The 25222-nt window shown below is 33.2% G+C and overlaps 4 protein-coding genes across 10 annotated transcripts; 3 read left to right on the forward strand and 1 right to left on the reverse strand.

Annotated features, from left to right (window-relative positions):
• The first annotated feature begins 3093 nt into the window (after nt 1–3093).
• Nucleotides 3094–4790, forward strand: LOC123223034 (zinc finger protein CONSTANS-LIKE 15-like). Its single transcript, XM_044646087.1, has 3 exons — nt 3094–3972; nt 4084–4352; nt 4450–4790. The coding sequence occupies exons 1-3, from the start codon at nt 3226–3228 to the stop codon at nt 4556–4558; spliced, it is 1125 nt and encodes a 374-aa protein (XP_044502022.1). The 5' UTR covers nt 3094–3225; the 3' UTR covers nt 4559–4790.
• A 2555-nt stretch (nt 4791–7345) lies between these two features.
• Nucleotides 7346–9937, forward strand: LOC123223103. 3 transcript variants are annotated; one of them, XM_044646176.1, is made up of 12 exons: nt 7346–7389; nt 7606–7846; nt 7939–8013; nt 8099–8157; nt 8260–8398; nt 8477–8573; nt 8667–8733; nt 8835–8933; nt 9010–9099; nt 9213–9367; nt 9451–9552; nt 9633–9937. In XM_044646176.1, exons 2-12 carry the CDS (start codon nt 7648–7650, stop codon nt 9799–9801), a joined length of 1251 nt encoding a protein of 416 aa, XP_044502111.1. In that variant the 5' UTR covers nt 7346–7389; nt 7606–7647; the 3' UTR covers nt 9802–9937. The 3 variants fall into 3 exon arrangements, with proteins under 3 accessions (XP_044502111.1, XP_044502110.1, XP_044502112.1); XM_044646175.1 differs by lacking the exon at nt 7346–7389 and having other exon boundaries at nt 7542–7846; XM_044646177.1 differs by lacking the exon at nt 7346–7389 and having other exon boundaries at nt 7542–7846; nt 8263–8398.
• A 28-nt stretch (nt 9938–9965) lies between these two features.
• LOC123223104 (CASP-like protein 1F2) lies at nt 9966–11062 on the reverse strand. Its single transcript, XM_044646179.1, has 3 exons — nt 10688–11062; nt 10467–10590; nt 9966–10375 (listed from the first exon to the last, which is right to left on the reverse strand). Exons 1-3 carry the CDS (start codon nt 10870–10872, stop codon nt 10133–10135), a joined length of 552 nt encoding a protein of 183 aa, XP_044502114.1. The 5' UTR covers nt 10873–11062; the 3' UTR covers nt 9966–10132.
• A 2541-nt stretch (nt 11063–13603) lies between these two features.
• LOC123222986 (acyltransferase-like protein At3g26840, chloroplastic) lies at nt 13604–19831 on the forward strand. Of its 5 annotated transcripts, none has more exons than XM_044646025.1 (14): nt 13604–14047; nt 14238–14289; nt 14602–14657; nt 14850–15008; nt 15205–15309; nt 15614–15720; nt 16352–16479; nt 16649–16757; nt 17509–17639; nt 18057–18426; nt 18611–18724; nt 19176–19261; nt 19356–19465; nt 19567–19831. In XM_044646025.1, exons 1-14 carry the CDS (start codon nt 13783–13785, stop codon nt 19755–19757), a joined length of 1983 nt encoding a protein of 660 aa, XP_044501960.1. In that variant the 5' UTR covers nt 13604–13782; the 3' UTR covers nt 19758–19831. The 5 variants fall into 5 exon arrangements, with proteins under 5 accessions (XP_044501960.1, XP_044501961.1, XP_044501963.1 ...); XM_044646026.1 differs by having other exon boundaries at nt 16358–16479; XM_044646028.1 differs by having other exon boundaries at nt 19361–19465; nt 19567–19704.
• The last annotated feature ends 5391 nt before the right edge of the window (nt 19832–25222 follow it).

A 25222-nucleotide genomic window follows, 5' to 3' on the forward strand; every position in this document is an offset into this window, starting at 1 on the left:
ATCATTAATCATTATCTCCATAACAAAGTAATTGGATTATTGACTGTCTCTTCAAGGCAAACTCTTTATTAAACAAATTAAGAATTTAATATTGAAATATGGTAGACAACATCAACCCAAAATTAGTAGGTAAGAGATACAGTTGTGATGGGCAACAGAGAGAGCCCGGCCAAGTCGCAACAAATTTCAGAAGCCAAGCTAGCCAACAAGCAAACCAATTAATAAAAGCAAGTCATGCGTAGAAGTTGATTATGCGATGATGTTTATCTCATTCTGGGTGCTTTATAGTTCCAATACCGTGTGGGCTTCCCTGACATTGTTTAATTTCTAGCTAGTAAATTCTCTCTGACCATACCAAATCCTTTGACGTTGATATGATTTTGACTTGACAACAAAAATTGGAAGAACAATGTCAAGAGAAGAAATGATCCACGTATATTGAAAGCTACGGTCCCTTTACCAAGAACAGCCATCCATCCATTTCTATCTCTCTCTAGCTTCTCATTTGTAGGCACACGAATCTCGTAATGGCAGCATCAATTCATTCAAGATGCTTCATGATGCTTCAACCTTATCGATAAAAGTCAGCGCATTTCCCATATTAAACTTACCAAGGTTTCACGTTAAGAGAGAAGACACTCGGCTATGCAATATTACTCTGACATTGAATTCATGAAAGCAATAGGAACTTTACGATGCCACTCGGAAAGGAACTTTTTGATTGGTGACAGTATGAATCACAACTAATAATTTCATTTTTCAATGGGAAGAAATTAAGAACAATGTATATATATTAAAATATATATGGAGAAATATAAAATTACTCTTGATATATTGATTTTTCAATTATGTCAAGTAGGAATTGGTAATATTGATTGATTTTGTTTTTTTTTTTACTTTGAAGTTAGTAAAATTAATGAAGTATTAAAACTTTTAAAATAAAGACATGAGTTCAAGTCTTTATCATATTTGTAAAACTTTGATTTACTTGGTGCAATGATTTTGATATATATATATATATATATATATGGAGAGAGAGAGATTTCTAGTTAACTGAATTTTAAATATTTTTAATTGATTATTTATATAAGGCCAATTAATTGACTATTGCCCACCTAAGATTTGATGAAACGAAAATTTTTCATCTTTGAAGTTCCAAAAAATAAAATTTTTACTCATCACCTACTTCTATGAGTAAATTTATCAAATTTTCCAAGAAATGCATTTTGCCCTTTTATTAAAATTACAAAACTATCATCAACACTTAATATAAAGTCAAATTATCAATATATTTTTATCAATTTAAAAGTTTATTACTTAAACTTTTTAAAAATATCAAAACTCTATTCAACTATATAATTTTATATTTTGATCCATTCTTTGAGAGTTAATTGTTAGTTTTGAAATTATTGAGGGGTACATTGAAATTTTAAAATTTTTATAACACCCCTAAACTTTTTTGAATTTTCAAAAAACCCTTAAAATTCTATTAACACCTTTAATATTTTGTTTAAATTATAGTTTTCCCCTAAACTTTTGAAAATGGAAAATATAAAAATAAGAGAGGAAAGAAAAATTAAAAGAATAAGAGAAAAAAATAAAATAAAGAGAAAAAAAAGAATATAGAAAAATTTATGTAAAATGACTTTTTTATTATTTTACTTAACAAAATTTACAAAAAAAAAATGATAAATGAAAATTAACTTTTTGAAATTGACACGATGAGAAATTATATATATATATATATAATGACAAAAAGAGTATTTCCCACTCAAGGTTTAGGGGGGTTTTGGTAAAACTCTCATTATAAGACACTTTTAGGGTGGTATTAGAAATTTGAAAAAAGTTCAAGGCTGTTTTTAAAATTTTTAAATTTTTAATATACCCCTCAATAGTTTCAAAAATAGTAGTTATACCCTCAAAAAACTAATCAAAATATAATATTTTAAAGTTTGTTAGAGTTTTGATATTTTTTAGAAATCTAAGTGATAAAGTTTTAAATTTATAAAGATATATTGGTAAATTGACATTTGTATTAAATGTTAATGGTTGTTTTATAATTTTAATTAAAAAAAAGGTAAAACATCAATTTAAAAGAAAACTTAATAAATTCACTAATAAAAATAGATAATCGATAGAAATTTTACTTTTTTAAACTTGAAATCTTAGGTGGAAAATAGTGATTTGACCCTAATTATATAGTACGTTTATAAATGCTAAAAACAAGCATGATCTAAATGGCTTCAAAAAATATATCTACATATTTTTGAATATACAATTTAATACATATATGATATATCATTATGTGATTAAGTATACTTTATTAATTAGGCCAAAAGACTTATCCCCACCCAAGGTATAATGAAAACCCAAAATGATCATTTCCAACTTTTGAAAACTTAAATACTTACACATTCGTTAGTTTTAGTTGTTACAAATAAGGATAAAATCGTTATTTTGATATTTTTATTAAGAGATTTTTCTTTCAATTATAACAGTCAAAACTAACAGATAGATAAATATTTAGATTTTTAAAAATTAATAAAGGTCATTTTAGGGTTTCTCCATACCTTGATAGGAATAAGTGTTTTGGCCTTATTAATCGTTACTTCAAAATATTCAATGACAAGATAAAACATTATATATATAGTGAATTATATATTCAAAAATATATATAAATAATTTTATTATTCTAAAAATCTTACCTATTACACTAAAATTTGTTAATAATGGTATGAAAATATAACATAATTTAATTCTCACTACTAACTCATCAAATTAGTCCACTTGTGTAACAAATTATCCCTAACCCAATCAATCAGGGTCCAGCTCTTGACCATGGAGAAAAGTCAGCCTTGAAGCCCAATTATTTAGCAACGAATAACGCACATGCACTTTTTCGCCAGCTCAGCATAGAATGACGGCATCTACTACGCGTAGACTCTTTAACCAAATTTGTAGCACGTGTCATCTTAATCCATACTTTATCGGCGAGATGCTCTAGTCAAGTACCAAGTGCTTCTTCTTTCACGTTTTACTTTCTCAGATTTTTTTCTAGCACGTTTATTTCATTTAATAATCATATTCTCAGTACTACATAATGGCTTCCTGATCTTGTTTTCAGATTGTATTATCCAAGACTTTGAATGTGTTACACGTTCTTACGTTGTTGATTGCAGAGGGTTGCAGTTTTTTTCTTTTTTTTGGTCAGAATTGGCGAGTTTGATGATGGTGTTGTGCGAATTTTGTAACACTAAACCTGCATTTTTGTTCTGCAGGGCCGACTGGGCTAAGCTCTGTTTGTTGTGTGATCTCCAAGTTCACTCGGCTAATGCTCTCTCTTTTATGCATTTACGTTTGCAAATTTGTGACAGTTGTAGAGCTGAGCCGGTTTCAGTTTGTTGCTTCAATGAAAATCTCATGCTTTGTCAAAATTGTGACTGGGACTCACATAGGAATCACTCCGGGTCGTCTCTGCACGAACGTTGTTCGGTTGAAGGGTTCACTGGTTGTCCTTCAGTGCCAGAGATGGCTGATTTGTTTGGGTTTGAATTGAAGGCCGTGAGTTTAGAGAATTTAAGTTCTGGGTTTGGTGTTTATGGGCAAAATCGGTTGAAATTGGATGATATTTTGGTTCGGAAACAGATTTTCTCTGTTTTTACGAGGTGTGAAAAGTATAATCAAGAGGTTGGCGAGCAAATAGTGGAGATGTACAAGAGAGAGTTGGAGAAATTGAATTGTAATCATGGAGCTGATTTAGGGCCAGGGACACCACCAAATAGAGGTGATCAACTGGGGAATATGGAAAGTCTTCAAATGGAAAATATGGAGGAGGAAGAATTACTTCATCAGCAAACAACATTTACAGCTCTGTTAAATTTGACTCCAAATGTGGACTTGAGAGACTATTATGGCATTGTTGCTGAAAATGATCTTCTGTGGGACTGTCATCTTGCATATGAAGCACCTCAGGTCGGTATCTACTAGCATCTTTTGTGCAGAAATGCCTTCTTTTTGGGATTTTATTCACACTAAGAACACACAACTTTATGCAATGATGGCTTGACATATAACACTTTGCAGAATATCTCTAATCAGCCATTGACGTGTCACACATCAACAACAGAAGAAAGTAATAATACACCATTTATAGGGCAATCGACATCATCAGAATTTGGACCTGTTGAATTCGAAACATGGGATAGCACCGGACTTGCCCACGTCCTTCATCACTCTTTTCTTTCTGGAAATGAAGCTGTAAACAACACAAAATCCAGAGCTGATATCGACCTGTTAACAAAAAACAGAGGAAATGCCATGTTACGCTACAAGGAAAAGAAGAAATATCGAAGGCAAGCTTATTCTCTTGTACCTATTATATCTCTAGTTTTGTTCCTTATTCATTCAATCCATCTCATTCTGATTGTTGGTGTTGCGAGATTTTTACAGATATGATAATCACATCCGTTATGAGTCAAGGAAGGCGAGGGCCGATTCTAGAAAGAGGGTGAAAGGGCGGTTTGCCAAGTCAAGCGAAACTGCTGCTATCAAAATGTGATAATTCGGAGTTTCTGATTGTTGCCGATCGACCTTATTTTAGTTCACTTTCTCCAGACTCTCAGTTCTTCCCACAAGCTAAAATAAAATAAAATTGCGGTTTTAGTGTTTCATTTCACCTTCCAAGAGGAGAAGGAAATGAAGTCTAAATATGTCCATAGAACTGAGACTGAGTTGAGTTGTCTTTTAATGTGTATATATCTATACATCTATATAAGTATATTTAGTTTACAGTTGAGCGTTGATTTATGAATTTCGATGTTCACCACCACCACTCCCAAGCCCAAGATCTGAAAACCCTATAAATAATAAATATTTCCAAAACTGTGAAATAAAAATATTACGGTAGAATTGTCTGGTTTTGCCAAGTTGGAGATTAACAGCATTGATTAACGATGATCTAAGAACCAGGCTGTATCCTGTACGGATAACATGGTTACCCGTGAAGCAGGATAGTTCAATTTCTTGTTAAATATTTGAAGGTGACAGAATTATGATGAAGCCTGGTGGCCTTGAAGGCAGATCCACGGGCAAGAAATGGGGTTTGTTTTATGTTTCCTCCTCTGTGAACTTCACCTAATTTTATTTTGTAGAAGGCAAACATACAACCGTTTATTTAGGTATTTGCATGTGCATTGTCTTTTCATTTGAATATGTTAAATTTTGTCCATATTTCGTAAATAATATTCTAATAAAACTATACATATATGTTTTTTATATATAATTTAAATACATATATATTATATAGTTATATAATTAGATAACTTTAAATTAAATATAAAATAACTATCAATTACAAGATGACACGTTATTTGTTTATTCAATAATTATACTAAAAATACGAAGATATATCATTAGTAAAATTTTTAGTCCAATAGTATCTAAATTTTTACATTTTTAACTGTTAGTTTCGACACTAATATGAAATATTACAAGTTGATGTGACTTGAATTGTTTTTGTAATAGGCCAAAGCACTTATTCCCATCCAAAATATGTTGTTTTCCTTAAATTTTCACCTTTTAACTTTAAAAATCTCAAACATTCATCTATAAATAATTAAATTTATTAGTTTGAAAGAAAAAATCATCATTTCATATATAATATTAAAAATAAACTAAAATTTAATTTTCTTTTCTTTCTATAAACTCTAAAAACTAAAATTTTTTTCCTAGGTTAAGTTTTAAAAAATGACATTTTTCCCCCCCTAAAGTTTAGTTTTCAATATCTGACATCAAATCTATTGTCATTGCTAGCAATAAAGAGTTCTCAATGTATCATCATACTCCAACGATCTATCTCCCCTCTTTTAGAATTACGGTTGACGAAGATCTGGTCTGTAAAGATATTGTCTTCCTAGACGAGATCTTTGTTAGTCGAAGTTCCAAAGGATGGAAGAGAAACTGTCGAAACATAGTGATGTATTAGAAACTCTTGATTACCTGTCATAGTGTTGGAGACTGAAAACTATATTTTAAAAAAGAAATATTATTTTTAAAACTTAATTTAAAGAAAAAAAGAGATTAAATTTTAAAAAATTAAGATTTTATTAATTTCATCTATTTTATAAATAGATAAATGATAAATGAGATTTTTAAAATTAAAATATAAAATCATAATGCAAGATACTCGTTGTGGGAACAAATCCTTTGGCCTTTGGAATACTCAGAAGTGCTTTAAATTTGTGGGTGCTGCTTTGTAGAGAAAGCACCTAAAAGTAATTTTATAACTAATTAAACTTTTTTTTTTTTTTGCATTTATTTAATGATTTTTATTCAAATTAAGAATTATATTTCTCGAAAGCGTCTTCTATCAAAACTCTCCTAGATAAGTTCAAAACATTTTTGAAAGAAACGAATCAAATATCGAGGAAGAGTAGCCATGGTGTCTCAATTTAATTGCCCATTAGGCCTGGGGTTGGATACGAATAGGATGAAACCTGAACACTCTTTGGTTGAATTTAATTAAAATAAAAAATAATTTTATTTAAATTTATTAAATTAAATCTAAAAATAGTTTAAATCATATTTTAATATAAAATAATTTAATTTGATTCAACCTTAATCTTAATTAAATTAATAATTTAAATTTATAGTTTGATTAAGTTTAAATTAATGTTTGAATTTAATTTTAAAAAAAATAATTTAATTTAATTCAATTTAAATTAATAATTCGAATTGATTTGAATTTATAATTTAAATATTAGTGATTTATTAATAAAATAACGTTATTTTACTTAAATAATAAATAAAATTATATATTTATAATATAAATATAAATCAAATCAAATCACAAATTTAAATTAAATTAAATTATAAATTTAAATTGAATCAAATAATAAATTCTAACCACATATTCAAATTAAAAATTTAAACCAAATTAAAATGAACCTCTCTTAAATTAAGTTTGAATTATTTAAAAAAACGAATGAAACCTTCCGTCCGAATTTAACGGGGTCTATTTGAATTTAAATTAAGTTGGACGGTCCATCGCAATCGCACACCGGAATTTTTACCTTAATTTGAAAGGGATTACGTTCCACTAAACAAGGTGAAAAAAATGTAACTTTTGACTAATAACTTTAATTGGGCACAATTCAGGCATAATTAACGAAAATTGGTCGGAAATTTCAACGAGCTCCTTTAACTATGCGAAGACTTCTACGTCTCACCATGTGAGCTATGTCTCGATCACTGAGCTTCCCATTGCAAGATTCTCTCACTGAAAATGCAGATGCATTTAACATTTTAGATATATACATTCACATGTATCTCTGCCTTTTGTAAATGCTCTCGAGAAGCTTCGCTTATTCTTCTCTTCCCTTTCTTTTGACAGTAAGTCTTTTTCCAAGATCAATCCAGTATTTCTTTCGCGTTTTCAGGATCAGTCTGAATGTATTTTGTTAGTTTGTAACATCTTTATTAGATAAATATACCTGCTATAACCCACCTGCATTTCTATCACTTTCAGTCCCATTTAAGTTTCTTTTATATTTTGGTCTTTCTGTTCTCATTTATGCATGCCCATGATTAATAAGTATTTGAACGTAGGATGCTATGCTTGAGTCTTGAGACGAATCCCCAGCAGAAACAATGGGGTGTACTTCTTCAGTATGCGCACTAGGGAGGAAGAAGAAAGTGATTATCCCCGAAGCTGTGGTGTTTGTTCCTTCAGTGAAAATTCCCGCACAATCTGATCTTCAAAGACCACTTAAAGGCCTAATTCCACGGGAGCTTCTAGATAGGTTGGTTTGTCTCAGGAACCAGATTGTATTAGTGGCTGAGGATACTGGTAAAAATAATCAGCTTAATTTCATAATCCTGTTGGTTCCTTTTTCGTTATTTGAATCGTTTTATTTCTAATAGAAATTTTGATTCTTATAGATGGATCTGCTATAATACAACTACGGCGGGCACTGGAGGAATATTTGTCTCTTTTACTTGGTCTCATCAAGAAAGGTAATAGAGTATGCGTCTCTCCTCACTCTCTCTCTCTATCTTTCACTCTGTTGTTTCTGCAATAAGCAATCTTGATGTATTTCAGAATATGGCCTTGAGGACTTGGTAGAGTTCAAGTGGAAAAATCTGGAAGATGGAAGACAAGTAAGGGAGCACAAAAGTCAATTTTCCTGGTTGCTGGTTCTTCTGTACTACTTTCATTATAATAATAAGATCATAATCGGGGCTTTATTAAAATGGGTTTAGCAGGAAACCTGCGTGGCAAACTCCCGGTTTGAATTACTTTCTGTCGTTCACATGATCGCTATGCTTACATTATCAGAGGCCAATACATTGATGATCCCCAAGGACTACTCTTGCTCGGGTGTGAGGGTTGTATCTACAGGTCTATATCTTCAATTACTGATGCTGATAAATATCTTAGCTTATCAATGATAGGTTGGGTTCTAATATTTACAATCAGATTGCAAGAGAATTGCTATTGATTTACTGCTTAAGGCTTCGGGGTACTTGGAATTTTGTGTCAAGAATGTGCTAATTCACTTGCCGCCTGATATCAAGTATGTTGGTAAAGCAAAGTTAAGGGTTTTTTTTTTTTTTTAATTTCTTTCTGATATCAACGTTTAACATGTTGGAATTATTTGTGATTTCAGGAATAGGTTGCCAGGAGACTTTCAGGATGGTGTATTGGAAGCTATTTCCATTCAAGCACTAGGCCAGGTATGTTGGCTGACATCGATCACAAAATTTTATGAATACTGCACAAGTTGTTAAGCATCTGATGTGCTTCTTTGAACATCTGATCTTATTGAAAATATCAGGGAACTGAAATTCAACTCGGATTAGCTGTTGAAAGTCAGAAGGCATCCTTATCAGTGAAGAGGAGATTGGCTTGTGAGCTATTAACCTATTTTAGTCAGGTGTGATAAATTTTCCCAACCTCATTGTTGCAGAATTGTAGAATTCTCTTATGCCTGTTTCTCTGATTTTTTATAGGCTTATCAATGCTTGTCTGGATGTGACATGAATCACAGTCATGGAAAGAAGCATATGTGGTTCATCAAGTGGAAATTTCTTGAATCAAAGGTTGTTTTGATACTTCCTTTTTTCTGATTACAGAATGTTAGATATGCCCTGTTGCTGTAATTAATAAATTTATCTATATCAAAGTCTTATAATTGCCCTGCATATATCATCAGGCTGCAGCTTACTATTACCATGGCCTTATACTCGACAAGGGTGATGAGCCGTCTTGTCATGTTAGCGCCGTGTGTTGTTTCCTTGCTGCAGAAGAACTTCTGACAGAAAGCAAAAAGGCCTGCTTAAGCTTTTGTCTTGCAGCTCCTATAACAAGGTTAGTTTCTACTTTGTTACCTGCGGTGCTTTTTTTTCTTACATCGCAGCTCAATTCACATTTTTGTGTTTTGCAAACACAAGATCTCCTCCACTTTGGGGTGCTATGAAGTTTTTGCATCAGAAAATACCAGAAGTTGCATCAAGGAAGTCTCAGATGTATGGTTATCTCTTGGAAGAAGAGAAGTAAGGGTATCCTATATTCTATGTAACTTAAAGTTCAATTTACTCATTCTGTAGCTCACATAAATTGCTTCATTGTGCAGGGCTCTTCAAGCGCCTGAGCTACCAGGTTTCCAACTGTCACTAAGACCTGATGACTATGAACTGCCTGAGATAGATCAAGCTTGGAACAGAGAAAAGTGGGTAATCGAGAGCCACACCCTGAAAGAGCACCTCAAAGATAATGAAGAAAACGACATTGAAACCGAATAACACACTTCGATTGCTTCCTTTTTCATCTTTATTTAATCTGTAGTTGAATATATATTGTAATCTTTGCCTGCAAAACTTCATTGCTTTCTCATTGAAGCTAATAAAATACTACAGAATACCAACTTCACAAGTTTCTTTAATTTGAATCTAGCAGCAATATCATTGGATAATATCAACTAAGTTGTTTGTGAAAAGATTAAATGAAAATCAGAATGACAATAGACGAACATGGAAGACATTTTAGGACAAACGCATTTCCAATTCTGAAAAAAAATCATTCCAATGCTGAAACTGAGACATTCTTCTCTTTTATAGTTCCAATCTTTAATTCTCATCCTTCATTTGTTCGTCTCTCAGAAGCAGGAGACATGAATATTCTGGCAGCCATTATCGTAAGTGCCAAATAGGAGAAGAAACCCAAGTAAGACAACCCTAGAGATATCATCACTCGGTTGCAAAATTTGCTGGCAATGTCACAGACAGCCATCCAACCAATTTTTGCTTCTCCATGTACACTCACATAACCAATTGCACTTGCAGCAGCACATCCAGATATCAGCAACACCATTATCGCCTGCAACACAAATTTTATTAATTTACATCTGAAATTTAAATTACAAACTTCTCTATTTCCCCATTAAACTTTCGATTTAAAATTCGCTGACCATGTCATGCAGAAATAGATAAAAACATTTCTTTAGGTATGATTCTGAACGGCTAATAAAGCACACAAAGATCAGTGATAGGAATGATAATATACACCCTGTGATATTAGCACCAAGCAAGAACCTGCAACATAATAAATATGGTGTTCCTTATCAGAAAATTTTACCCATTTATGAAATGTTAATGGTGAGAACAAAATGAAAGAGTGGTATTTAATCACCTCAGTGCAGATGAGTTACTGTAAGTGGCGACAATTTTGATTCCAAGTATCATAAGTGATTCGGTGCTGCTGAGCATGATAGAGATTGCAGCCAGAGTGAAAGCAATGGCTAGAATTCTGAGAATCACTTGGGCCATGAAAAAGCTTCTTCTGCTTGAAGATTTGACTGCTATTTCCGATGCCATTGAAGACCCTTTTGCCAGAAATATAGAAAAACAGTTGAAGATCAAAATCTGGGGCGTGCCTGTACCCTGATGAATAAAATTTAAGCGGTGCTGGCAATCGGAAAAACCCGAAAGGGAAAAAAATCTGAGATTGTTATTACTATTAGGTGCAGAATAAGCTGAGATCTCTTTGAGAGCTAAATATGGAAAGTACAATAATGCATATTATCAGTCAATCAAGTCTTTTATTGGTATGTTCATGAATCACATTTAATAAAAAATAAAAAAACTCTACCAAAAAAATTAGGTCAAAGGACTATGTCCCTTCCAAGGTACATTGCATTCTTAAGTTTCTCCCCTTTAACTTTGATAATCTTAAATATCATCAATAAATAGTTAAAATTAACGGTAGTAAGAGTAAAATTGTTATTTTATCTATAATATTAAAAATAAATTAAAATATAATCTCTTTTTACCCTCTAAACTTTAAAAACTAAAAGTTTTCCCCAACCTAAGTTTTAAAAAATGATAATTTCCCCTTAGAGTTTCGTTTCGAGATCTTTGACGTCATCTCCGATGCCATTGCTAGCGACCTCTCCCTCCCAAAGCTTACTCTCCTTCTGGCGGTCTCACTCCTCCCATTTGGACGTTTAATAAGCATCAGAGGATCCATGGAAGCGTCTTCCCAAACAAAGCTCTTCGTCTTCTCAGACGAAGACGACAACTTCGTTTTCGTCTTCTACGGCTCCTCCGACATCAATCCAACGTCGAAATGGATAAAGAGAGACTATCGGAGGGAGAGGAAGCTTCAGGAGGAAGAGGCCACTGGCAATAGAGCCGGAGATCTAGAAACAAAACCTTAGGGCGAAACTGTCATTTTTTAAAACTTAAGTTAAAAGAAATTTTTAGTTTTTAAAATTTAGGGGGGTAAAAAGAGAAAAAATTTCAAGAGATAAAATTTTAAGAGGTTAGGTTCCGTTAATTTTAACTGCTCATGGGTGGATATTTGAGATTATCAAAATTCAAAAGGAAAACTTGGGAATGTAACATACCTTAGGTGGGAAACAATCCTTTGGCCAAAAAATTAATATGAGAATTTGCCATTTCCAATCCCATCCAAACCAAAATGATAGAATAACTCACATTTTATAAAAAACTGATGGAGTATTAAAATTTCAATAAAAAATATTTAAGTTCAAACTTTTATTATGTTTATAAAATTTTAATTTATTTAATACAATAATTATAAACTTACATAATATAATAATTATAAATTTGATTATTATATTCCAAATTTATTTGTGTAATTAATATAAACGAGTACTTTGGCTAAGAAAAAAGTAGATGCTATAATTAATATAGAGATACATTCTATACAATTTTTATTATAATTTAAGAGAAAAGCAAAGAAAACCGAAAATACTTTTGTAATAATATTAAAAAGATGAAACTATTTTTTATTATTTATTTTATAAATTCATCCTCAACGCAGAACCATTCATTGCCATCGCAACCTCTCACTACTGTTTACAATGCCATCATTATTGACACCATCAACAACAGCCAGTGCCTTTGTCAACAGTAGCACCACCAGCTGCTATCAAGAACACCACTGTCTCTCCTTCTCACCATTAACAACCCAACTTATCCTTCGAGTTTAATAAACACCCTATTGCACAAACTGCCTAGTACTCACTCCCCTTTTTCGCTAGAGGTGTTAAAAGAGTTTGGTCTATCCATGACGCAGTTTGGCACCAAAAAACGATCATATTGGTCCTATAGATTTAATGGACCATAAGATAAGACTCATGGGGTCAGTTCACTAAAACATATTAAAATTTATATTTTTAAAAAATTAATTAAAATTTAATTTTTTAAAAATTTATAATTTAATAAATTATTCAAGAAAAACTCACAGGAGACATAACTTTAAGGGTGTGTTTGGTTAAAGGATTTTAAGATTACCTTGATAATCTATCTTTTATTCCCTTGTTTGGTTTGTTAGTAATAAAATATTACAGTAATCTTCTATTACCAATACTGACGTAACAGGTAATATAGGTGGTAATCTGATTACCACCTTCACCTTAGGTATTTAAAGATTAATGGGGTAATCTTGAGTTTATTATAGAAAAATTATTATTTATCAATTTTTTGAGATAAAAATAAATGTATTTTTAATTAATATGACAAATAATATAAAAAATATTTAAAATAATTATATTCAAGGGCATTTAAGTAAAATAATTTACTATTAATCTTTTATTACCTTTAACCAAACACAATAATTATTTATACCTATCAAATTTTATCAAACATAGTAATCATTTATACCCAATAATCTTCTAAGTAATCTATCTTTAAGGTAATCTTTTTATTTTAATAATCAAACATTACCCAAACCAAACGCCCCCTAAAGATCTTAAACTATGCCCAGAGGCTCTTTAATTTTGTTAGATCAATCCAACAAGTGGCTCGCCACCTCTACCTTTTGCCCTTGCACATAACCCTGTGAATTTTAGTTACCCCTGAATGAAAATTTGGTTTTTAATATTTAGAGGATATACAAACATTAGGTGAGTAAATGATATTGTCAAAGTTAACGGGGTACTTTGTGAGTTCAGCATAGTTTGGGTGGGAAATGTGCTTTGGCCTTTTCTAAATAATAAATAATTGTTTAATAGCAATGGGTTTTAAAAATACTGAATACCCATGACCGCGAAATCAGCTCTTAGTCCCTCTGCCTACGAAATTTAAACGCTCACATCCACTGTGCGGGGCTCCTCTAATCCAGCAATATGCGTTCACGTTTGGTGCATGGCGTTACCTCACGATTCTTTCATTTTAACAACCGTCCTCACAGTCATCGCTACAGAGTTGGTATAAATCTCTCAACGACATCCGTCACATTGTTTCACTATCTCCTTTGCTATGACGTCAATTGCAGCTTGTGTGGCCGGTTTGTTACCGGCTTCTCGGCAGATTCGGAGACGTGGCTCTCTGCAAACGACGTCGTGTTTGGCGGACAATAGAAGGTTGGAGATGAAGAATGTACAAGGTATAAGAAAGAGTTTGAAGGATTTCTTCGATGAGTCAAAAGATTTTATTAAATCAGACGGTGGTCCGCCTCGCTGGTTCTCTCCGTTGGAGTGTGGGTCCCGCTCTTACGGTTCTCCTCTCCTTCTCTTTTTGCCTGGTTAGTCACTATTTAAGTTTTTGTGTTTGTTTCCGAAATTTTCTGACAAAACAAGCTGAGGCCATGAGAGCCGAGGCTAGACTAGACATATTGGTACCATTTTGTTGATAACAAATTGTCTTTCTTTTACTGTTGGCTATAGAAGTCTACTTGAAATTAATGTTCATAATTTTTGTTTTTATTTGTGAAGGAATTGATGGGGTGGGACTTGGACTAATACAGCATCATCACATGCTTGGAAAGTGAGTAGATATGATTGCTTTATGATGTGTTTGGCACAACTTTTGATACTACTACTGAAAACAATTTTGTGCCTATATACAAGTGCTTGGTTGAGGAGCTTTATATGGTAAAAGACTGGGAAAGCCTTTTAAGTGGTTTTGCAGGAAGAGCTTTAACTTATACTCCACCATCGTCTGTGATTAGAAGTTAGAGCCCTCAAAATAATTAAAATCAGTCTTGAATATAGTCAAGTTCAGGTGTTTGATTTAATCACCTACCTCTTATGTTTCATTGGTTACGTTGCCTAATTAATGTTTTTTTTTTTTATGAAGGATTTTTGATATGTGGTGCTTGCATATTCCTGTCAAGGATAGAACATCGTTTACAGGTCCTCTCATTCATCTTAAATTATTCAGTTGGTTTTATCACATGGAATCGGAATGACAAATACCAGTTATGATTCAGTTTTAAACATTTTCTTCTTATGAGAAGCTGTCAATTTTCATCCAATTTTTATTCAGTGGCTGAATTTCGTTTTACCTTATGAAATCTTGTTGTAATCAAGTATTCAGTGCTGCAGGCCTTGTCAAGCTGGTAGAAGAAACAGTTAGGTCAGAAAGTCACCTATCACCGGGTAGACCTATATATCTTGTTGGAGAATCTCTTGGGGCATGCATTGCACTAGCTGTTGCATCTCGCAGTCCTTCTGCTGATCTTGTGCTAATTTTAGCTAACCCAGGTGAGAAATTCATCTTGCATTGCAACAGGTAGACTGTGAAATTTTACCGAACCGAAAAGTCTTATGTATAGGAGACTAATTGGAACCCTCAGTATGAAGGCAGAATGGGCTGCTTCAATGCCAACTCTTCGAGAGAATCAACTTTGAAAAAGCAAATGTTTGCTTTCACAGAACCTAATTACTGTTCTCTCTGCAGCTACATCTTTTGGCAGGTCACAACTGCAAGCATTACTACCCTTCTCAGAAGTCATCTCTGATCTACTTCATCTTAGCCTTCTTTATATACTGAGCTCGATGAAAGGTTTATCTTGCTCTTCATAACTTATTTTTTTCTTGCTTTGCTAGTTTTTCAAGAAACTTATTAGTTTTTTAGGTGGACCCAGAATGCCCATCTCTCCAGCATTTTTTCTTTTTAATAATTAGATTCGAATGTGGTATACCATTCTCATGCACCTCTTAATGGAGATCATGAATTCAAAACATTCAGGCTGCTCTTCTTTTCTTTTTTTCTTTTTAATTAAAATTTGCATCTCTGATTTGGGAGCAAGGAAAGACCCCAAAAAAATTTGACAATTGATACCAGCAATTCTATCACAAAAAACTAGGTGATCTTTTGGGAATGGTGACCGCTAGCATGGTGAAGGGAATTCCTTTGCAACAAATAGTAGCAGAGCTATCTCAAGATGTAGTTGCAATTCCATTTTACCTCTCTGTAAGTTTTAACTCTAAAATATGACTTTATAAATATGTAAAAGTAATAACAGGTTATCACCATAGACCCTGCTACAGTATGACACATTTTATCAACGCCCAGTATTTTTAAAAAGTAGTACAAATTTCCCGAGAGATCAATTTGGTTATCGAAACCCCTAAAATTATTATTATAAGACCTAGTAAAGTATTAAAACCTTCTCTATTAAGGCGGTATGAAATAGTTTGTGAAACTAGTGGGTAATGACAAATGAAACTATTCTTTTGGGGTTTCTAATGATAACCGATGTAATAACATACTTTTGTTTATGTAAAAGACGCCATCCCCAGGAAAGTAAATCAACAATCCAGACTGTGAGAGATACTTCTCTGCATTTGTTAATATAGTTGATTCTGTTTCCTGCATTGCCTGATATGCTTTTCATTCAGCTGCAACATTGCTATCTACTTAAATATGTCATAAAGTGGCTTGCATTTAACGGTATGATTTTGTGTCCAATTGTTAAAGTGATTGCAACTCTGAGAGTTAATGTAGAGACAACTGTTTGTGTTTTATATTCCAAGTTGATCCTCAGCTTATATTTTCTCATCATGTGCAACCAACCAACATTTTGAACCAGAAATGATGTAAGTTGCAGGTTCTCGCTGACATCTTACCACAAGAAACACTGATCTGGAAGCTTCAGATGCTTAAAACAGCTTCTGCATACGTCAATTCATGTCTTCATGCCATAGAAGCCCAAACGCTGATACTTTCCAGGTCCTTTCTCTTTTGCATAAATCCATTATGTTTTGAAGCTATTGGGAAAATGTTTTGCCAGTGATAAGCATTGATTACTTATCTATAAATACCATGGTTGAAGCAATTTATCACTTAAGTTCATGATTTATTGTAAATTATGGCTTGAGTTGACTTCATGTCCTTTTAGTGGAAGAGATCAGTTGCTACCTAGTCAAGAGGAGGGTGAAAGACTCTGCCATGCAATACAAAAGTGTGAGACGCGGCACTTCTCGAATAATGGTCATTTCCTCTTTTTGGTAAATAATCTTGTTGTCTCTCCTGTTTACATGCACAAGAGCAATACTATGCATACCTATTTTGAGTACACAAATAAGTATAAACTTATGTGTATCATCACATGATTGGGTGTTATTTTATCCTTAATTCAAAATCACCCAATCACATGATAACACACATAAATGTGTACTTATTTGTGTCCTCAAAGTGGGTACGCATAGTGTTATTGCATGCACAAGTTGGAAGTGAATATGTCTTTTATGTATACTTTTGCTCTTAAAATTTGTGTTATGAATTTATTTCTACAAGAGGAGAATGATCACACTCTACTGCAAGATAATGTGGGAGATACTGATGTGAAGTTCTCTGTTCTCACCTAAAGTAAGAGCAAGCAAATGGCAAGTAACAATCAAGCATCACATGACTTGATCAAAGATACATCAAAAGATTTGAACATATGTCTTTTTATAAAACAACAGAAGGATACAGTAGAATGCACTTCCATGCGCCAAGTTAATATTTCTTCATACACTTCACCAGATACTAAATTCTTGGAGCCATTGTTTGTCCTCAAAATTCATGTATGATAGGACTGAAACAACTCAGATTTGCAATAACTATATGCATTTATATATGTTTGCCTGCTTATTATTTTGTAATATTGTCACTTGTATTATAGTTCTATCTTTTTTAATTCAAAAGGTTTGCAGGGAACTTGGTATCAATCTGTATATTTTGATATTATTCTATATATTTCTTATTCCATGGCAGGAAGATGGTCCTGACTTGGTAAGTATCATCAAGGGTGCACATTTCTATCGTTCTGGAAAATACCTCGACTATGTATCAGATTATGTGCCATTAACTCTTTCTGAATTCAATAAATTATATGCATATCACAGGTACGTGATATTCTGTCAAACTTACAAATACAGTTGAAATATTCTTTTGTGATAAAATTTAAAAACGTCAGGCAATCGGCCAATCTCTAACAGCTTATTTTAGTTTTCTTTAAGGGGCATGTATTAACAATCTATTAAGTACATTTTTAACATTGACATTGGATTGATTGGTTGACAGTACTAATGATAAAAGTCGTCAATCTTTTTTTGCTTGAAGAAGTATATAGCAAAAATTTTTAACTATGGAATCTATACCCCATTGTTTCACATTGTTTGATAAGCCTTTTGTAGAAATGCTTTGTATAAACTTGAAGTTTAACTAGTTACCTTCATTCTGGGGGCCTTTGTATCAAATTGCATCATAATGTAGTGGAGTTTTTTTTGGATATGATTTTCTCACAGTGATTATATTTTCAGATTACTTGGCAACATTTCTTCTCCTGTGCTACTCTCCACTTCCGAGGATGGGAAGATTGTGAAGGGACTTGGTGGCATTCCTTCTGAAGGACCAGTCTTGTTCGTTGGCTATCACATGCTTTTGGGATTGGAAGTAATCCCTATGATCTGTCAACTCTTTATTGAAAGAAAAATAAGTTTGAGAGGAGTAGGACACCCGATTTTGTTTACAAAATTGAGAGAAAACTCATTCCATTATACACCACCATTTGATGCGATTGCAATGACTGGTGTAGTTCCTCTCTCAGCAAAAAACTTGTATAAACTTTTGTCATCAAAGTCTCATGTTCTATTATATCCAGGAGGTATACGGGAGGCTCTTCATCGGAAGGTAATTTTTCTTCATGGCTTACGTATACCTTGATGAATGCTTAAATAATTTGACCAGAGAGTTAGAGTTTCATTATTTAGTGTTCAAGTAACAATTTAGAGTTTGAAAGTTTACAATATTGTGAGTGTCATCTTTTTAACATTCTCGTTTCCTTGTAAAAACATGATATTCCGGTCAAATTCAGGGTGAGGAGTATAAGTTATTCTGGCCAAAACAACAAGAATTTATCAGGATGGCAGCTCAATTTAGAGCAAAAATTATACCATTTGGTGTTGTTGGAGAAGATGATATATCTGAAGTAAGCCCCAAAAAGTCTCAATTCTATTTTATATTTCTCCATCAAACTTGGACCTTTTTGTTTTCATCATCAAGCACATCTTATGCCCATTTCAAGCTGCTTCCATTGGATGAATATATTCTTATTAGGAGGCTTTAGGCATATATGCAATTTGAGGAGATTTTAGAAAGGTTCGTTACAAATAATGTATATATCCCTATATATTTTTTGTGTTCATAGGTAATCTCCTTGTAAGAGGTGTTAAATGGATACATGTGTGTGTCTGCATTTGTATGTGTTTGCTTCCTTGTTTCTTGAAGAAATATCAACAGTGGTTTCATCCACCCCATATGTAACGTATTGAGGGTGAATATATTCTTATTAACACTGATTTCCTTGTTCCTTGTTACTGGGTTTTGAGGTCATCATACTTTCTCAACTGAATAATGGATTATCTGTAACTATTGTTCAGCTACTTTTTGATTATGACGATCAAATAAAGATTCCTTGTATGCGGTCCCATATAGAAGAATTGACAAATGCGATCGAGAAGTTTAGGTACTTCAATATGTCTGTATCTTTTTTCCTCTTTATGCAGGCGTTTCAAGTGCTGAGTTTTCTGTTTGATTTTACCTTAAACTTATGATTATAGGACAGCTGCAGATGGCGAGGTGGTCAATCAATATTTACACTTTCCTATATGTCTTCCAAAATTTCCTGGTCGGTTTTATTATTATTTTGGGAAACCAATTGACACAGAAGGTATGATCATCTGTTCTAAGACCTCTAATTAGTATTCCTTATTTTCATGATCATATTATCTATCATATATTGATTTATGGGAGAATTCATTCAATCCAAAGGGAGGAGAGAGGAATTAAGAGATAAGGAGAAATCTCGGGAACTATACTTGCGGGTTCAAGCCGAGGTTGAGAAATGTCTAGCTTTCCTTAAGGAGAAAAGAGAAAACGATCCTTACAGGAATTTGTTGAACCGACTTGCTTATTGGGTTACTCATGGCCTTACATCAGAAGTTCCCACATTTGAACTGTAATTGCTCATTGATCAATTCTTAGCTCATGTTTAGTCAGAAGCAAATTATAAGGATTGTTATAAAATAATAAATTAGAAAAAGGAATGCTGATCAGGGTTCTACCAGCCTTTGAAATTTCCCTCGACGTTACGCAGACTGTTTATGACGTATGATTGGCAAGGTTTGTAGTCAAGATGACAGTACATAGTTTAGTTATATATTTTTCTTGCAATGATATAGAATTTAATTATAAAATTCTGGTAGATTATAGATGAGAGGCCAAAATAATAATAATAATAAGAAGAAGAAGTTGATATGGTAAAGGCCTGTAACCTGTCCTCATCTGTAGGGTGATATTAGAGGGTTGATTTACAACTATATACGATAAATATGAAAAGCTGATTCGACTTTGTCATCGGCTCTTTGCTTTGTCTTCGTTGTTGTGAGTCGAAGACAAACAAATCGGCTCTTTGTCATGTGTTCTTTGTTTTCATGCACGATGAAGAGTCAATTCGTCTGTATTCGGCTCATGACAGCAAATATGAAACAAAAAACTAACAACGAAAACAAATTGACTCTTCATCATGCATGAAGACAAAACCATAGGGGCGATTCTAGAGAAGATAGGTCGTTGGTAGAGTTGGATTTGAAACAAATTTGTTTGAGCTTAAAAAGAGTTTTGTTCGAACGAGTTTGAATACAAATTTGAGATAAATGAACATGATTTCAAATATGAATTGGGGAGTAGTAGGAAAAATAAAGTTGAACATCTTGTGTGAACTCAAGCCAAGTTTGATCTATCCAAATGAACCTGAGCTAGGTGCGAGTTAATCACGAACTCTTAAATTGCAAAGCAAGTTAAAAACAAATTGGTGTATTTTTCCATGTTCGGTGAGTTTGAGCCTAGCCCACATGAAAATAAGCTAAAAAGGAGTTTCACTTTGTTCAAGTTTAATTAGGTTTGAATTTAATTCTAACTATTGATGTCAACGGAGAAAGACTATGGGTTATTTGACAAATTTTGATCATCAGAGAAGGAAGAAAAAAAATAAAACCCTGTGAGGGAAAAGTTAAGTTTTTCAAAATTTATGTTATAGGAAATTTGTTGGTTTTTAAAACTAAAATTACTAAATGAGATAAAATTTTATTTTTTGTAATATTATTAGTTAAATAATTATTATACGTTTAATATTAATAAATTTTGTTAATTTTAATAGTCGATAAATAAATATTTAAATTTTTAAAACTTAATGGATTAAAGTTTAGTAATAGACCAAACCTTGTATGAGCATAAATCTTTTGGCCTATGGTTATTTAAGTAATTTTCATGGGAAGGTCCAACAATGGAGTAACCGGAGCCACCAAACGCCTCTCGATTCCCCTCAACTTCCTCATTTCTTCTTCTCCCCTTCACCCTTCTTTGAGCTACACTGATCTTCGTACAAAAATTCATGCTCTTTCCATTTTCCCCCAATAATTTTGCCACTCTCCTTCTTCATCATGTTTGAGCTGCGTTTCAAATTTAAGTTACAATATTGTTAAGACAAAACAACACTAATTTTCTTCATGGGAAAAGTCTGAAAATGTGCCTGTTCAACTTTGCCTTCTTTGACTTTGCTGTCATCAGTAATTCAAAACTGTCGATTTAAGCGTGCAATTCTGAATAGGAAAAGGGGAGATCCAATAAGCCAGTACCCACGCAGAGGCTTCCGCTAGACACGTCAATTGGGCCGGATTGAATGGAGGCACGGCACGAAGTACAGAAAAAAAATACGGCACGAGAAAGCCCAGCCCGGCACTGTAGCATACCGGGCTAGGCCCATGGGCCTACTGGGTCGGGCCTCGGGCTTTGATATTAAACCAGTGTGTTGGCCCGACCCGACCCAATACTGTTTATATATATATATTTTTTTAATTTTAATTGACAGATTTTCTGGTTTGTGCTGTTGCCTTCTGCCGAACAAGGCTTCTGCCTTGTAGCAGAAGCTTTGGCCTTTTTTTTTTTTTTAATTTTTTAATTAATTTATTTTTTTTATATAAACCTATTTAATTTTTCTTCATTTTCACTTTCATTTACAAATCTCTAATCTCAATTATTTTATTATATTTTCAATCTCATTTTTTCTTATTAATTATCTTTCAAAATATATCTAAATTCGTAAATAATAATTCTTTGTATTTATAATTTTATTTTTATTTTAATTTTATCATTACAAAATATTACAAATAGATTAAGTATTAAATGAATTCAATCCATTTGAATATTATTATAATATATATTTATTTATATTTTATAATTTGAAAAATAATTTGTTTAAAAATTTTTAAAAATATTCAAAACCCGGCCCGGCCCATTTAAGGCCCATTTATATATGGGTCGGGCCTTGGGCCTTCATATATTAATGGGCCGGTCCGGCCCGAAAGCCCATCACTGTTTGGGCTTTAGGCCCGGCCCATCGACACCTCTAGCTTCCGCAGACACTGTCTCCTGCTTCCAAGGTGGACTCGCACAATGAAAGCAGTGGCGGCGGGAAAGGTAACCGACAATTGCATCAGCCAATGTCGACTATTAATAAAATTATACATATAAATAAATTATATAAACATTTTTTTTATAAAATAAAGTGATAATTTGTTATTGGTGTAAAAATGATAATCATGACCTGAATTTAAGAGTCTTAACCTTAATAAAAAAAAATTCTTTAATAAAAATAAAAAAAATATTTAAAAAGAGGATGAAAAAAATTATTATAATTAAAGACAAAAATACATATATTACCTCTTAATTCTAATTAAATAACGTTTTTATTCTTATAATTAATAAAAAAATTATAATAAAAATTAAATATTAAATGAGTATTTACATTTTTAAAAAATTACGAATATGATATTAGACTAAACCTAGAATAAGCCGTTTGGCCTTCCGATAAATATTTCGATTTAACAAACTTTATTCTTTAATTCCAGATTCTTGAAATGTGTGTAAAAAGGTCAAAATGAGACTTTTTTGAAGTGATAAGTAGGGTTGGATTCGAGCCGAGCCGAGCTTGGCTCGCAGCCAGCTCGGGCTCGGCTCGATTTTTTATGGCCGACTCGAGTTCGGCTCGAGCTCGACTCTAGCCGAACTCAGCTCGGCTAGTTTACGGCTCGGCTTGACTCGGTTCTTTTTTCATATCAAAAAGGTATCGTTTTGTATATATATATGGATCAAAACGACGTCATTTTGTATAAAAAATTTTAAAAAAAAATCTACCGAGCCAATTCGAACTCGATCGAACCGAACAGAGCCCGATTCGTTTCGGGCTCGAACCAAGCCGAGCCGAGCTCGAGCTCGAGCTGGCTCGGCTCGAGTCCAGCCCTAGTGATAAGGGTTGGTTGTGATGTTAGTGAACAATAAGATTTTATCAATGGATGCTAGGGCGTTTTTGTAATTAAATTTTGATTTTTGACTTATTTGTGTAACCGAGTGAATTATTTTAGTATACAAACTCCCTTAATTGAGTCATTCAATTAACTGCCATATTATTAAATTAAACAAATGTATCTTAAATAGTTAAAATATAAATAATAATTAATATGATATTTCAATTTCCAAAAAAGGCATAAAAAAAACTTCTTTTTCACCCCAGATTTAGTAAAAATCTATGCATACTTTTTAACTTTTAAAAATTTAAATATTTTACCTATTAAATTTTATTATTATTGTCGAAGTAAAATTATCATTTAGTAAAAATATTTAAAAAACTAAAAATTTATCATATTTTTTCTTTAGATTTAAAAATCTAACAAATTTTCTCTATCCAAAATTTAAAAAATAAACATTTCTTTCTAGAGTTTTTCTACCCAGTGTTATTAGCAACTGGAGATAGCGACGACGACAGACATGTTCTCTCTCCCTTTTGACTTCTCTCTTAATCCTGTTTTATTCCTGATCATCATTGATTGATGAAAAATCATTGAGAAAAATACTCATTTTTTAAATTTTAGATAGAGAGAAATTTGTTATATTTTTAAGGCCAAACGACTATTTCCCACCCAAGGTTTGATGTTTTCTCAAAAGTCCCTCCTTTAACTATGGAAACACCAAATACCCACCCATGGCCGGTTAGATTTAACCAAACCCTAACGCCTGAAAATTTTATCTCTTTTTGCCCCCCTAAACTTTAAAAACTAAAATTTTCCCCCAGCCTAAGTTTTAAAAAATGGCAGTTTCACACTAGGGTTGGTTTTGAAATCTCCGGCAACCGTTTCGGCTCCATTGCCGACGGCCTCTCCCTCCCGAAGCAGCCTCTCCTTCCGGCGAATGCTTTCCTCCCATTTGGAGACTCGATCGACGTCGGAAACGCCTTGGGAGACGAAGAACTTCGTCAGTTTTAAAAAATGGCAATTTCACCCTAGGGTTTGGTTTTGAAATCTCCGGTGACCGTTCCGGCTCCATTGCCGACGGCCTCTCCCTCCCGAAGCAGCCTCTCCTTCCGGCGAATGCTTTCCTCCCATTTGGAGACTCGATCGACGTCGGAAACGCCTTGGGAGACGAAGAACTTCGTCAGTTTTAAAAAATGGCAATTTCACCCTAGGGTTTGGTTTTGAAATCTCCAGCGACCGTTCCGGCTCTATTGCCGACGGCCTCTCCCTCCCGAAGCAGTCTCTCCTTCCGGCGAATGCTTTCCTCCCATTTGGAGGCTCGATCGACGTCGATCGAGCCTCTAAATGGGAGGAAAGCATTCGCCGGAAGGAGAGGCTGCTTCGGGAGGGAGAGGCCGTCGGCAATGGTCTTCGTCTCCCAAGGAGTTTCCGACGTCGATCGAGCCTCTAAATGGGAGGAAAGCATTCGCCGGAAGGAGAGGCTGCTTCGGGAGGGAGAGGTCGTCGGCAATGGAGCCGGAACAGTCGCCGGAGATTTCAAAACCAAACCCTAGGATGAAACTACCATTTTTTAAAACTTATGCTGAGGGAAAATTTTTAGTTTTTAAAGTTTAGGGGGGCAAAATTAGCTTCTATTTTAGTTTATTTTTAATATTATAATAAAAATGACGATTTTACCCCTACCACCGTTAGGGTTTGGTTAAATCTAACCGGCCATGGGTGGGTATTTGGTGTTTCCATAGTTAAATGGGAAACTTTTGAAAAAATATCAAACCTTGGATGGGAAATAGTTGTTTGACCTATTTTTAAACTTAAGTGAAATATATGATAAATTTTTAATTTTTTTAATATTTTCACTACACAACAATTTTTCAACATTAACAACAAAATTTAATAATCGGATAAGTATTTGAGTTTTCAAAGATGTTTAGATTTACATTAAACCTTAGGTGGGAACAAGTATTTTGGCCTTCAAAAAATATATCAAAAGGAGCAAATACTATATATGTCATCACATAATTATATATTATTTTATCTTTAATTTAAAATTATCAATCACACCATAAACATATATAAATTTATATATATTTATATATCCAATATAATTACACATAATTTCA

The sequence above is a fragment of the Mangifera indica genome, chromosome 8 (genome assembly GCF_011075055.1).
Source record: "Mangifera indica cultivar Alphonso chromosome 8, CATAS_Mindica_2.1, whole genome shotgun sequence".
Lineage (NCBI taxonomy): Eukaryota > Viridiplantae > Streptophyta > Magnoliopsida > Sapindales > Anacardiaceae > Mangifera > Mangifera indica.

Excerpts from the sequence above, each read along its gene's own strand:
- LOC123223104 (XM_044646179.1), bottom strand. The coding sequence starts at position 10,872 with ATGGCATCGGAAATAGCAGTCAAATCTTCAAGCAGAAGAAGCTTTTTC. Across the intron at positions 10,591-10,687 it reads AGTAACTCATCTGCACTGAG|GTTCTTGCTTGGTGCTAATA; the intron begins GTGATTAAATAC and ends ATTATGTTGCAG. Across the intron at positions 10,376-10,466 it reads ATCTATTTCTGCATGACATG|GCGATAATGGTGTTGCTGAT; the intron begins GTCAGCGAATTT and ends TTTGTGTTGCAG.
- LOC123223103 (XM_044646176.1), top strand. The coding sequence starts at position 7,648 with ATGGGGTGTACTTCTTCAGTATGCGCACTAGGGAGGAAGAAGAAAGTG. Across the intron at positions 7,847-7,938 it reads ATTAGTGGCTGAGGATACTG|ATGGATCTGCTATAATACAA; the intron begins GTAAAAATAATC and ends TGATTCTTATAG. Across the intron at positions 8,158-8,259 it reads ATCTGGAAGATGGAAGACAA|CAGGAAACCTGCGTGGCAAA; the intron begins GTAAGGGAGCAC and ends AAATGGGTTTAG.
- LOC123222986 (XM_044646025.1), top strand. The coding sequence starts at position 13,783 with ATGACGTCAATTGCAGCTTGTGTGGCCGGTTTGTTACCGGCTTCTCGG. Across the intron at positions 16,480-16,648 it reads CAAACGCTGATACTTTCCAG|TGGAAGAGATCAGTTGCTAC; the intron begins GTCCTTTCTCTT and ends ATGTCCTTTTAG. Across the intron at positions 16,758-17,508 it reads ATGGTCATTTCCTCTTTTTG|GAAGATGGTCCTGACTTGGT; the intron begins GTAAATAATCTT and ends ATTCCATGGCAG.
- LOC123223034 (XM_044646087.1), top strand. The coding sequence starts at position 3,226 with ATGATGGTGTTGTGCGAATTTTGTAACACTAAACCTGCATTTTTGTTC. Across the intron at positions 3,973-4,083 it reads TTGCATATGAAGCACCTCAG|AATATCTCTAATCAGCCATT; the intron begins GTCGGTATCTAC and ends AACACTTTGCAG. Across the intron at positions 4,353-4,449 it reads GAAAAGAAGAAATATCGAAG|ATATGATAATCACATCCGTT; the intron begins GCAAGCTTATTC and ends AGATTTTTACAG.